This window comes from Pseudophryne corroboree, chromosome 5 (assembly GCF_028390025.1).
Source record: "Pseudophryne corroboree isolate aPseCor3 chromosome 5, aPseCor3.hap2, whole genome shotgun sequence".
In the NCBI taxonomy this organism is placed as follows: Eukaryota; Metazoa; Chordata; class Amphibia; order Anura; family Myobatrachidae; genus Pseudophryne; species Pseudophryne corroboree.
In genome coordinates, this window is record NC_086448.1 from 112,346,037 (window position 1) to 112,361,065 (window position 15,029).

General features: G+C 43.9%; 1 protein-coding gene across 1 annotated transcript in view; it reads right to left on the reverse strand.

Moving 5' to 3' along the window:
• DNAJC1 (DnaJ heat shock protein family (Hsp40) member C1) overlaps positions 1-15,029 on the reverse strand; it is a 274,628-nt gene that overhangs the window by 147,360 nt on the left and 112,239 nt on the right. The window contains exons 4-5 of the mRNA XM_063921576.1: positions 8,776-8,941; positions 1,401-1,498 (exon numbers count right to left, since the gene is read on the reverse strand). Coding sequence (XP_063777646.1) covers positions 1,401-1,498; positions 8,776-8,941 — 264 coding nt within the window. The remainder of the gene's footprint in view (positions 1-1,400; positions 1,499-8,775; positions 8,942-15,029) is intronic.

The window sequence follows — 15,029 nt, forward strand, 5'->3', positions numbered from 1 at the left end:
GAGTAAAAACCCTCAATGTTTCTTTGGGTGCTGCGGTCGGGCTATTTGATTATCTCGGCCGGGAACAAGTTTATTTACACCCGTAAACACACAGGTTCAGTGAAACCTGTGTTTTTTCAGGTGAAATGGCCCCGCCGCGGCTAGTTAGATGGCCCCCTGGCGGCGAAACATTACACCCGACTTGCTGTCGGGGTAACTGAATATCGGTGAGAGTGTATGCATCTCTCATTTAGCACATGATCCAAATTGACAGCATAAACCAATGCAGAAGACTTGAACATTAGATAATAATCCACACTGAAGATTGTTTTCTAAAAAAAAAAAATTTAATATATAAAAATTCAGATATCCCATATTTGCCACAAAACTTTTTATTTATATATAGCCTGGCTTGTGGCGTTCAGTCTTCAGTTTTGCATTAACACATTTGACATTTCTGCAAAATGTAACCTCCATATAGAAGGTGGTAATAAAATCAATAGCTGTCTAAATCTTCACAATGCAGTAAATCATTAAACAGATAATTTAGTAGAGCTAGATGTAGTTTATGAAGGACTTACAAGTGGGCATAAAATAGGTGACCAGTAACAAAGTAAAGTCCTTTTAACAGTCAAACTAAAAAAAAAAAACAATCAAATATTAAATAAAATGTAATATTAGACATAACTACCTAACTCAAATAAATGGGTTGATAGATCAGTATACTGCCATCAGCGATAAATGCTTTAATCAGCATTTTAATGGGGTCGACAACAGGCTGACATCATGAAACGGACAAGAATGTCTGCAATGTTATTGTTGATATAGCGTACTCAACCCGACTCAGGAAGCACTGTAATCTACTAATGTTCTACTGGGCTCAGTGTTCTTGTATATTCTACTGTGGCGGAATCTGATACGCCCATTTAAATTTCAAACTTTACAACCAGTGGTTTGTAGGTCTTGAATGCTGTATTCACCAAACAAACAAATGAATGGGATGAGTGACCAATGCCGGAATTCTGACACCAACAGCAAACATCCCGAAGGCCAGTATCGGGTTTAGGGTTAAGGCCCGGGATAGGCGGTTAGGGTTTACGCACTGGAGGGGTGGTTAGACCTAGCCGCCATTTCCCCGAGGGATAGCCCTAGTCGCCACCTCACGAGGGAACACCCTAGCTGGTAAAAATATTCCCCCCCTCCAATGTTGGGATCTTCAGTGTTGGATGCCACAGTCGGTCACGTAACCGCCGGGATATCATATAGAACCTTAGTGAGCTGTATTGTACTGCATAATGTCCATTTTTTTCAAGACTTGCCAAGTAGACGAAAAATTGAAATGCATTTTCAGGGTCTCAGCAGGGAAGCGCCCATACTTCTGGCAAGCATGGAAAAGCCTTCACAACAGATCATGGTCTTACCGTTCATTTCTTTCTAGAAGACTAGACTTCACGTCCTCCAACGACTTTCCCCCAGCTTTCTTTTTCTTTTCTTTCTTTTTTTTGCTGAGAAGCTCATCCTGAAAGAGCATTCATTAATTATTAGCACTTTTTCACTGACACAATGTACACATAATAAGAATTAGGTAACTACTGCATTAGAATACAATTGTATAAAAGGGAACATACATCGTACACAGATGCATGCTACCACACAATGACTGTATAAACCTCAGGCCTACAAACTACACTTTGTGAAAACTGAAAGCACAAATGGTGGATAATACAGACCAAAGCCAGGGGGTAATTCATATGTTTTTTAGGCGCCTGTAAGTAATGGGTGCTCCTCTAAGGTATTCAATCTTTTGCAGGTTGGTGCGAGTGCCGTGGGCACCCATTATTTCTGCTGACTACTTCCTGAGAAGGTGAACAGGAACGTGCAAAAAGTCATGCATTTGGGCACCAAAACTCCAGTTTGTGCAGTGCAATCAACAGTTTATATGTGTTTAGTCACTTTCCGCAACTAAACCCGGTGCATTTGGGCGCTCATAGCACTCAAGGCCATCGGCAAAACAACTGAATATCTCTGGTTGGGTGCCTGCTATTTACAGGCATGCAAAATACAACTGAATACCCTGAACAAAGTAGGAGCACTAATAATAAGAATTTACTTACCGATAATTCTATTTCTCGTAGTCCGTAGTGGATGCTGGGAACTCCGTAAGGACCATGGGGAATAGCAGCTCCGCAGGAGACTGGGCACAAAAGTAAAAGCTTTAGGACTACCTGGTGTGCACTGGCTCCTCCCCCTATGATCCTCCTCCAAGCCTCAGTTAGGATACTGTGCCCGGACGAGCGCACACAATAAGGAAGGATTTTGAATCCCGGGTAAGACTCATACCAGCCACACCAATCACACCGTACAACCTGTGATCTGAACCCAGTTAACAGCATGATAACAGAGGAGCCTCTGAAAAGATGGCTCCCAATAATAATAACCCGATTTTTGTAACAATAACTATGTACAAGTATTGCAGACAATCCGCACTTGGGATGGGCGCCCAGCATCCACTACGGACTACGAGAAATAGAATTATCGGTAAGTAAATTCTTATTTTCTCTGACGTCCTAGTGGATGCTGGGAACTCCGTAAGGACCATGGGGATTATACCAAAGCTCCCAAACGGGCGGGAGAGTGCGGATGACTCTGCAGCACCGAATGAGAGAACTCCAGGTCCTCCTCTGCCAGGGTATCAAATTTGTAGAATTTAGCAAACGTGTTTGCCCCTGACCAAGTAGCTGCTCGGCAAAGTTGTAAAGCCGAGACCCCTCGGGCAGCCGCCCAAGATGAGCCCACCTTCCTTGTGGAATGGGCTTTTACAGATTTTGGCTGTGGCAGGCCTGCCACAGAATGTGCAAGCTGAATTGTACTACAAATCCAACGAGCAATAGTCTGCTTAGAAGCAGGAGCACCCAGCTTGTTGGGTGCATACAGGATAAACAGCGAGTCAGTCTTCCTGACTCCAGCCGTCCTGGAAACATATATTTTCAGGGCCCTGACTACGTCCAGCAACTTGGAGTCCTCCAAGTCCCTAGTAGCCGCAGGTACCACAATAGGCTGGTTCAAGTGAAACGCTGAAACCACCTTAGGGAGAAATTGAGGACGAGTCCTCAATTCTGCCCTGTCCGTATGAAAAATTAGGTAAGGGCTTTTATAGGATAAAGCCGCCAATTCTGAGACACGCCTGGCTGAAGACAGGGCTAACAGCATAACCACTTTCCAGGTGAGATATTTTAAGTCCACAGTGGTGAGTGGTTCAAACCAATGTGATTTTAGGAACCCCAAAACTACATTGAGATCCCAAGGTGCCACTGGAGGCACAAAAGGAGGCTGTATATGCAGTACCCCCTTGACAAACGTCTGAACTTCAGGAACTGAAGCCAGTTCTTTCTGGAAGAAAATCGACAGGGCCGAAATTTGAACCTTAATGGACCCTAATTTTAGGCCCATAGACAGTCCTGTTTGCAGGAAATGCAGGAAACGACCCAGTTGAAATTCCTCTGTAGGGGCCTTCCTGGCCTCGCACCACGCAACATATTTACGCCAAATACGGTGATAATGCTGTATGGTTACATCCTTTCTGGCTTTGATCAGGGTAGGGATGACTTCATCCGGAATGCCTTTTTCCTTCAGGATCCGGCGTTCAACCGCCATGCCGTCAAACGCAGCCGCGGTAAGTCTTGAAACAGACAGGGTCCCTGCTGGAGCAGGTCCTTTCTTAGAGGTAGAGGCCACGGGTCCTATGTGAGCATCTCTTGAAGTTCCGGGTACCAAGTCCGTCTTGGCCAATCCGGAGCCACGAGTATAGTCCTTACTCCTCTCCTTCTTATGATTCTCAATACCTTGGGTATGAGAGGCAGAGGAGGGAACACATACACTGACTGGTAAACCCACGGTGTTAATAGAGCGTCCACAGCTATTGCCTGAGGGTCCCTTGACCTGGCGCAATACCTGTCTAGTTTTTTGTTGAGGCGGGACGCCATCATGTCCACCTTTGGTTTTTCCCAACGGTTCACAATCATGTGGAAGACTTCTGGGTGAAGTCCCCACTCTCCCGGGTGGAGGTCGTGTCTGCTGAGGAAGTCTGCTTCCCAGTTGTCCACTCCCGGAATGAACACTGCTGACAGTGCTATCACATGATTTTCCGCCCAGCGAAGAATCCTTGCAACTTCTGCCATTGCCCTCCTGCTTCTTGTGCCGCCCTGTCTGTTTACGTGGGCGACTGCCGTGATGTTGTCTGACTGGATCAGCACCGGCTGACCTTGAAGCAGAGGTCTTGCTAGGCTTAGAGCATTGTAGATGGCCCTTAGCTCCAGGATATTTATGTGAAGTGATGTCTCCAGGCTTGACCACAAGCCCTGGAAATTTCTTCCCTGTGTGACTGCTCCCCAGCCTCTCAGGCTGGCATCCGTGGTCATCAGGACCCAGTCCTGAATGCCGAATCTGCGGCCCTCTAAAAGATGAGCACTCTGCAACCACCACAGGAGAGACACCCTTGTCCTTGGAGACAAGATTATCCGCTGATGCATCTGAAGATGCGACCCGGACCATTTGTCTAGCAGATCCCACTGGAAGGTTCTTGCGTGGAATCTGCCGAATGGGATTGCTTCGTAAGAAGCCACCATCTTTCCCAGGACCCTTGTGCATTGATGCACTGAGACTTGGCCTGGTTTTAGGAGATTTCTGACTAGTTCGGATAACTCCCTGGCTTTCTCCTCCGGGAGAAACACCTTTTTCTGGACTGTGTCCAGGATCATCCCTAGGAATAGAAGTCGTGTCGTCGGGATCAGCTGCGATTTTGGAATATTGAGAATCCAACCGTGCTGGCGCAGCACTATCTGAGATAGTGCTACTCCGACTTCCAACTGTTCCCTGGATCTTGCCCTTATCAGGAGATCGTCCAAGTAAGGGATAACTAAAACTCCCTTCCTTCGAAGGAGTATCATCATTTCGGCCATTATCTTGGTAAAGACCCGGGGTGCCTTGGACAATCCAAACGGCAGCGTCTGAAACTGATAGTGACAGTTCTGTACCACAAACCTGAGGTACCCTTGGTGAGAAGGGTAAATTGGGACATGTAGGTAAGCATCTTTGATGTCCAGAGACACCATATAGTCCCCTTCTTCCAGGTTTGCAATCACTGCTCTGAGTGACTCCATCTTGAATTTGAACCTTTGTATGTAAGTGTTCAAGGATTTTAGGTTTAAAATCGGTCTCACCGAGCCGTCCGGCTTCGGTACCACAAATAGTGTGGAATAGTACCCCTTTCCCTGTTGCAGGAGGGGTACCTTGATTATCACCTGCTGGGAATACAGCTTGTGAATGGCTTCCAATACTGCCTCCCTGTCTGAGGGAGACGTCGGTAAGGCAGACTTTAGGAAACGGCGAGGGGGAGACGTCTCGAATTCCAATTTGTACCCCTGAGATACCACCTGAAGGATCCAGGGGTCCACTTGCGAGTGGGCCCACTGCGCACTGAACTTCTTGAGACGGGCCCCCACCGTGCCTGAGTCCGCTTGTAAATCCCCAGCGTCATGCTGAGGACTTTGCGGAGGCGGGAGAGGGCTTTTGTTCCTGGGAACTGGCTGTTTGCTGCAGCCTTTTTCCTCTCCCTCTGCCACGGGGCATAAATGAGGCGCCTTTTGCCCGCTTGCCCTTATGGGGCCGAAAGGACTGCGCCTGATAATACGGCGTCTTCTTAGGTTGAGAAGCTACCTGGGGTAAAAATGTGGATTTTCCAGCAGTTGCCGTGGCTACCAGGTCTGATAGACCTACCCCAAATAACTCCTCCCCCTTATAAGGCAATACTTCCATGTGCCTTTTAGAATCCGCATCACCTGACCACTGCCGCGTCCATAAACCTCTTCTTGCAGAAATGGACAGCGCGCTAACTCTAGATGCCAGACGGCAAATATCCCTCTGTGCATCACGCATATATAGAAATGCATCCTTCAAATGCTCTATAGTCAGTAATATACTGTCCCTATCTAGGGTATCAATATTTCCAGTCAGGGAATCCGACCACGCCAGGCCCGCACTGCACATCCAGGCTGAGGCGATTGCTGGTCGCAGTATAATACCCGTGTGAGAGTATATACATTTTAGGATATTCTCCAGCTTTCTATCGGCAGGTTCCTTTAGGGCGGCCGTATCAGGAGAGGGTAGTGCTACCTGTTTAGACAAGCGTGTGAGCGCTTTATCCACCCTAGGGGGTGTTTCCCAACGTGCCCTATCCTCTGGCGGGAAAGGGTACGATGCCAATAACCTTTTAGGAATTATCAGTTTTTTATCGGGGGAAACCCACGCCTCATCACACACTTCATTTAATTCCTCGGATACAGGAAAAACTACAGGCAGTTTTTTTCTCACCAAACATAATACCCTTTTTAGTGGTACTTGTATTATCAGAGATATGCAATACATTTTTCATTGCTTCAATCATGTAACGTGTGGCCCTAGTGAAAGTCACGTTTGTCTCCTCATCATCGACACTGGAGTCAGTATCCGTGTCTGCCATTTGAGGTAACGGCCGTTTTAAGGCCCCTGATGGCGTTTGAGACCCCTGGACAGGCACAAGCTGATTAGCCGGCTGTCTCATGTCGTCAACTGTCTGTCGTAAAGAGCTGACACTGTCACGCAATTCCTTCCATAAGCTCATCCACTCAGGTGTCGACTCCCCAGGGGGTGACAACTGTATAATAGGCAATTGCTCCGCCTCCATCTTATTTTCCTCCTCAAACATGTCGACACAATCGTACCGACACACCGCACACACACAGGGAATGCTCTGATAGAGGACAGGACCCCACTAGCCCTTTGGGGAGATAGAGGGAGAGTATGCCAGCACACACCAGAGCGCTATATATATACAGGAATGCCACTATAAAATGTGCTTTTCCCTTATAGCTGCTGTTTGTATTAAACTTGCGCCAAATTAGTGCCCCCCTCTCTTTTTTACCCTTTTCTGTAGTGCAGGACTGCAGGGGAGAGTCAGGGAGACGTCCTTCCAGCGGAGCTGTGATGGAAAATGGCGCCCGTGTGCTGAGGAGATAGGCTCCGCCCCCTTCTCGGCGGCCTTTTCTCCCGCTTTTTTGGTGAGTTCTGGCAGGGGTTAAAATACATCCATATAGCCCTGGGGGTTATATGTGGTGTATTTATGCCAGCCAAGGTGTTTTACATTGCTGCTCAGGGCGCCCCCCCCTAGCGCCATGCACCCTCAGTGACCGGAGTGTGAAGTGTGCCTGAATAACAATGGCGCACAGCTGCAGTGCTGTGCGCTACCTTGTTGAAGACTGATGTCTTCTGCCGCCGATTTTTCCGGACCTCTTCTTGCTTCTGGCTCTGTAAGGGGGCCGGCGGCGCGGCTCTGGGACCGAGCTCCGAGGCTGGGCCTGTGTTCGGTCCCTCTGGAGCTAATGGTGTCCAGTAGCCTAAGAAGCCCAATCCACTCTGCACTCAGGTGAGTTCGCTTCTTCTCCCCTTAGTCCCTCGATGCAGTGAGCCTGTTGCCAGCAGGTCTCACTGAAAATAAAAACCTAAAACTAAAACTTTCACTAAGAAGCTCAGGAGAGCCCCTAGTGTGCACCCTTCTCGGCCGGGCACAAAAATCTAACTGAGGCTTGGAGGAGGGTCATAGGGGGAGGAGCCAGTGCACACCAGGTAGTCCTAAAGCTTTTACTTTTGTGCCCAGTCTCCTGCGGAGCCGCTATTCCCCATGGTCCTTACGGAGTTCCCAGCATCCACTAGGACGTCAGAGAAAATGCATTTAAAAAACAAAAACGATTGATAATATAGACTATTTGGAAAAGCGCTCATGACATTAATTCAAATTTGTTTTTAAAAAAAGAATAAAAGAGCTATCAATAACTTTGGTTTTGTACCCCTATAACCTTAGAACATTGGTTCGTTTCTTTCAACATTATTGGTTGACCACTTTCCCACAGATGTTAATTCTAAAGCTGGGTACACACTATACAATAAACGGGCCAAAAAGCCAATTTCAGACCATTCGGCCAAATAATCCGAGTATGCTGTACCCATGTCCAACGGTCAGGCCAAAATTGAGCCACGGGGTCCCATGGGGTCCCAAGATGAGGAGTGCTGCACAACATTGATCAGAACGGAGGTAAGTTATAATGTTGAAAATGCAGTGCGTATAAAATTCCATCCATCGGGCTCAGATTCCTGCCAGTGCTCCATGTACAATGTGTGTGCGTGTACATGTGGTAGGGAATATAGATTGTAAGCTCCACTGATGTGAATGGCCAAATATTCTCTGTAAAGCGCTGCGTAATATGTGTGTGCTACATAAATAACTGGTAATAATACCCATCTTAAAAGTCGCACCATAAGTCAACCAAGGCTGCTGCTTCAAGCAATAAGTAATGACAGTCACAACAAAAAAGTTTGCGTTCCAAATACAAGTTAAAGAGCAATTTGAAAAACAAAAGCAGAGCTCAAAATAAAGGTCAGATACTTGTGTAATTATAGTTCTTTAAACTACTGCATTGCAAATGTCTTGCTATACTACTGTCATACTAAGTTAAATACATTTCTATAAAAGTTATTTTACAGATAAAGATGGATTTGGGGGACCCTCTAATAAGAGTTGCTGTCTGTTAACCAGGTAATTAAATAATAACATTAACACCGTAATCATAACACTAAGAGCAATGGCATGAAAGAAAAGTGCATTACAAAACACAGTTAACAATAGATCCCCCATAATGTAATTACACAGAGTGACGGCTAGAAATAATGATTTCTTTTTAATTCCTATTTCTTATGAATACTCACCAGCTGCTTCTCCAGGTAGATGGACCAAACCACAGCATAATGACCCACTGTGAAAATAATGAACAGAAGCAATGCTAGCTCTGCATTGCTCATCTTCCTCACCCGCCGGTAATAGAATACAGGTTGCCGCCAATCCGGGAGGCCATTAACAAGGATATCATCATACCTAAGACAACAAAACCAAAGGCAAGCTTTCAGTGCAGGTCTTAGGAGCAAACATCAATATTACAATGATAAAACAGGGCGTATTATATTAAGCAGTCACAAAGGAAAACATGAAATTTTAATGAAATTTTATGAAATTTCACACAATTACAAAAATATCTACACGTTACAACGTCTACAGAGATCCCAAACCTATATGCAAGTACGGAAAATATATTCACTGAAAATGATTTGGTTTAAAGGCAATCTGAAAAAACGATAGCTTTCTGTACGAGCTAGGAGTAAACTGGGGGCGTGATACCTTGACCAGAACATGGCCAGAAGCCTAATGACTTATTCAGTGCTTTCTATGATGTAGCTAGCCAATCACATGCCAAGCTACTGTGTACGTGACAGGATTACTGACAGAGGAGAGACGTGGCTTACAGTCAGCGTGGCTGATACAAGAGGTGTACAAGCCCTGACATTCAAACATCTCCTGCAACCTCTGTCAGAAGTGACAATTAGTAGGGATGCTGGAGTGGGGAGGGTTTAATGAGTGGCAGATGTCCTGTGCACCCACCTTTCTGCTAGACTGGGGGGAGGGGGATTTTATTGTACAACGTAAATGGTAAGGGTGCCGTTCTGAGTGCACATATTCTAATATCCCAGAAGGGTTCAGGAAATTCATTATATAAAAATGTATATAGCATCATCATATTACACAGCACACTTGTGCGTATACACACACACGGCATATTTTGTCATTAGGTAATTAACCTGGTTTTGGACCATGGGGAAAAGCACCACGCAAGCACAGGGAGAACATACAAACGCCACACAGATGCGGTCAAGGTTGTTGCAATTGAACACGACCCCAGCGCTGTCAAATAGCAATAGAAACTACTGTGCCGTACATGTAACATATACACTTTATTAGACAAGGTCTTAAATATGTCTTCACATTGAGGATTTCTTACCCTTCAGGCCAGAAGAGCCTGAAATTATCAGTCAGTCATTGTACAGGCCTGAAATCAACACTGTCCAGACATGCATTCATGGGTGTATGGGCAAAGCAGGATAATGTCACAAAAAGGAGATGACAGACATGTGTTTCCCAGTTAATATAAACGTGGAGTGGAATCAGGATGATTAAAGGGGACAAATAACGAAAATATAGATTGAATGTAGCTCCCAAGTGCCGCTCATTTAATCAGTGCAGTACCTATGATGCAGCCACACCTCCAGTGTACTGTGGTCACGATCCCTGTCCCAAGTAAAGTAGTTACAGTAGGTCCACATACAAATGAAGCTCAAGAGAGTCTGAGATTCCACCTTTAACAAATACATTTGTAATGCTCATCATTTAAAGCATACTAGTCACCTAATACAGTGGTTGCCCATATGTGATATTTGAATACATCACTAGGATGTATCAAACATGGCATGCAGGGACAGAGCTCGGGGGAAAGTGCTGTCCCTGCGACTCCTCCACCCGCACTTCTCATGCAGGGACAGAGCTCGGGGGAAAGTGCTGTCCCTGCGACTCCTCCACCCGCACTTCTCATGCAGGGACAGAGCTCGGGGGAAAGTGCTGTCCCTGCGACTCCTCCACCCGCACTTCTCATGCAGGGACAGAGCTCGGGGGAAAGTGCTGTCCCTGCGACTCCTCCACCCGCACTTCTCATGCAGGGACAGAGCTCGGGGGAAAGTGCTGTCCCTGAGACTCCTCCACCCGCACTTCTCATGCAGGGACAGAGCTCGGGGGAAAGTGCTGTCCCTGAGACTCCTCCACCCGCACTTCTCATGCAGGGACAGAGCTCGGGGGAAAGTGCTGTCCCTGCGACTCCTCCACCCGCACTTCTCATGCAGGGACAGAGCTCGGGGGAAAGTGCTGTCCCTGCGACTCCTCCACCCGCACTTCTCATGCAGGGACAGAGCTCGGGGGAAAGTGCTGTCCCTGCGACTCCTCCACCCGCACTTCTCATGCAGGGACAGAGCTCGGGGGAAAGTGCTGTCCCTGCGACTCCTCCACCCACACTTCTCAAGTTATTTTCCGTTAAAAATACCCAGAGAGTTTAACCTAACCGAGCATGCACCAGTTTCACAGTATTTTAGTAGTAATAATAATAATAATAATAATAATAATAATAAATAAATATGTCTGTAACCCTTAAAAATAAACTGAGCTGTAGGGAGGGGCATAGAGGGGAGGGGCATAGAGGGGAGGAGCCAGACACATTTAAATTCTTAAATTGCACCAGTTCCGTGGCAACTCTTTTACATCTTATTCCACTTTATTATTTAAAAATAAAAAAACATGACCATCTATCCACGGATGTTTATGTATTTAATATTATTTAAAAATAAAAAAACATGACCACCTATCCACGGATGTTTATGTATTTAACAATTATGCCTTATATCTATAAATGCTTAATAAGTACTCTGTATAATTTTAAACATCTTTTTTTTGCATAGGGGCATATACACTAAAATTAGAGTTTCAGACGAGATAATTAGAATTCCTTATTGTCGCTATACGCCAAAATAAGAGATTCACATTTACCAGAATTTACTAAAAATCACATGAAGGGGGAGAGAGGCTCCAAATGAAAACCCTTTTCTGCAATGTGTAAAGAAGGCAAATGACTGCAAAGCATAGAGGCAGGCGGGGCCATTCTGCACAGCCACGGTCAGCAGACCATGCATGTGTAGCGGCCACTGCTGGGGAGGATTTCACCGGAGCCTTCTCCCGGGAATTTTTTTCAAAATTGGCTACTATAGGATACTGCCATCTACAAATAATAAAAAACTATGGGGGCTGCGGCTGCTGTCAGAAATGGAGGGGCTGCAGCAGACATTGGAGATCTCTGCTACGGTCCCTCTGTGTTACATTCGGGAGATCCTTAATATATGCAGGTGTATCCCGCAAATACTGCTTGAGTAATAGGCTCCATAGTATTTTCTATTTTAGTTATCTGGTAAAAACAGTACAGTACAAAAGTACACCTAGAACCAGTCTGCGTGTATATTTGTCACATATTAAGGAACTTTGGGGGTAATTCAGACCGGATCGTAGCAGCAAATTTGTTAGCAGTTGGGCAAAACCATGTGCACTGCAGGTGGAGCAGATATAACATTTGCATAGAGAGCTAGATCTGGGTGGGTTATTTTGTTTCTGTACAGGGTAAATACTGGCTGCTTTATTTTTACACTGCAATTTAGATTTCAGCTTGAACACACCGCACCCAAATCTAAATCTCTCTGCACATGTTATCTCTGCCCCCCCCCCCCCCCCCCTGCAGTGCACATGGTTTTGCCCAACTGCTAACAAATTTGCTGCTACAATCGGGTCTGAATTACCCCCTTTGTTACGTCCAAATACATGAATGAGCTTTTAAAGACATCGCTGTGTTTCTGATATGCCATGCCAATCTTTTGACATCGAAAATATTATTTATCAGAAAAAGGTACAAATTTTACTTGGTAAGTACTCTATTCATAGAAAACATTAACTATAAACCTCTGTACATCGGGACTTTCACAAATGTATACGGCAATAGATGACCAGTATAATATATGCATGCTATCTGTAACATATTCTCCCCTACATAATGGGTAAAACTATTTTTTTTTTCTTCTTTAAAGACCTACAACCTGTTAAACTTAAATTCAGCTCCAGCCATCAGGGATTCAGCTCACATGCAGCCAAGAATTAAAATCAGTGTTGAAAGGCCTAATTTGGAGCAACACATTGACCAAAATATTTTAATTAAAAATATTCCAAGTTAGTGGCAAGCCTAATTACTGGAATAGAAATCGGGCCTATATTGTCATGCAGGTCACTAGGACTCCGTAGTAGGTTTTTCTCAAGTAAATTGACCAATCCAGGAATAATAGCGCAGCTGCTAAACTGCCAGTCTTGACATGTAAATCAATTAAAAACCAACAAATGCAGTTGCTACTTCCATACTTATTATTAAATTGATACCTAGTGTTTTTTGGGGAGAGAAAGAAGGAGAGTGGAAGAGAAAATGCAATCTGATATTTATGTATTTAAATTGTAAAAAAAAGTTATGGCAGAACTGGAACAAAAAAATAATAATAATTGCTAGTTGGAAGAGAAACAAAAATAAAAATGATAAACACACAAAAAACTGGCTATTTTACAAGACACGCTTACATGGAGAGTCTTTATCTTGAAGAAAAAAAAGTGTCTGGCAGTGCAAGAGTTAACGTGGTATACATTTAAGGCATTAGATACTTAAGAGAGCACTTTACTGAACAATGTGTGCAGCTCTAAGCAAAAGTCTCAGAGGATTAATCCTTACAATCAATTCCACATTGATTTTACTATCAATGAACATCATGGCTCGCACAATTGTCCATTTTAAAAGAAGATAGCTTCCATTAAAACCCACTTTTGGTACAGAGGTTTGTTAAAAATAAATATATAAATAAATAACAGGATAGCAAAGCAATGCAACGAACATGAGCCACATAGATAGATAGATAGATAGATAGATAGATAGATAATTTAATGTACTGAAATAGAACAAGAAAAAAGTGGCAACTTTAAGCTTTGGAGACCAGGAAATTAGTGGGTGTGTTTCGTTATAACATAGAGCTCAATTCTTCTTTAACTCGCTTGCCAAATTAACCAGAGTCACATCATGAAACTTTCTCTTCTACTCTACGTGTAGACAGCCTTTAGTCCAACATGTAAAGTGATATACATAGACAAGATGGGGAAGGAAAGTTCCTGCTCTATTTGAGCAATAGAAAGCCGTGAATGGCAAAACAAACCTATCCTTTTATTAAATGTGAATGAAACGGTTTATCTTTCTGCAACAGTGTCTACACAGATGGAGTTAAATTGTACTCACAGGGTTCTTGATTAATCTGGCCGATGTAAGTGATTTTCAGCTGATGTTTAAACCATTTTCTAAATAAACATGGCATGCACATTGATGTTAGGCTATACTAAGTCAGAAAAGGGACAAGGCGGAATTCTTTGCATTGTTCACGAACATGTGGAGTGGTAGGACAGAAAAAAAAAATAGGCAGCCCGTGTGCGCTCTCTGTGTAAAGTAAATCTAATGAGCCCTTACTGCGGACTGTAACAAACTGCACAGCTCTACAGAATCTTTTCACTACAGATGAATGTGAAAGAACACCTCCAAAACACAACCATCGCGTTCGAGCGGACGGGGGTGGACAACAACATCTAAAATGACGAGCTCAGCACAAAAGCAAAGAGCCAGATATCAGCGTATATTATTAGGACAGCTAACGTATTTACGCACCAGTTTATGCGTTCCACAGAGTAACAGTACGGAGCTATTTATCAAAGACAAATTAATACAGTGCAAAAGCAAATGCAACTGTATTGTAGAACAGCAACCACTTCACTGAGTGACGTTCTTAAATACTTCAGTGGCCAATAAAATGCATGCATATACAGAGAATGCACTAACAAAATGAATGCATATACAGAGAATGCACTAATAAAATGCATGCATATACAGAGAATGCACGAATAAAATGCATGCATATACAGAGAATGCACTGATAAAATGCATGCATATACAGAGAATGCACTGATAAAATGCATGCATATACAGAGAACGCACTAATAAAATGCATGCATATACAGAGAACGCACTAATAAAATGCATGCATATACAGAGAACGCACTAATAAAATGTATGCATATACAGAGAACGCACTAATAAAATGCATGCATATACAGAGAATGCACTAATAAAATGCATGCATATACAGAGAATGCACTAATAAAATGCATGCATATACAGAGAATGCACTGATAAAATGCATGCATATACAGAGAATACACTAATAAAATGCATGCATATACAGAGAATGCACTAATAAAATGCATGCATATACAGAGAATGCACTATTAAAATGCATGCATATACAGAGAATGCACTATTAAAATACATGCATATACAGAGAATGCACGAATAAAATGCATGCATATACAGAGAATGCACTAATAAAATGCATGCATATACAGAGAATGCACTGATAAAATGCATGCATATACAGAGAATGCACTAATAAAATGCATGCATATACAGAGA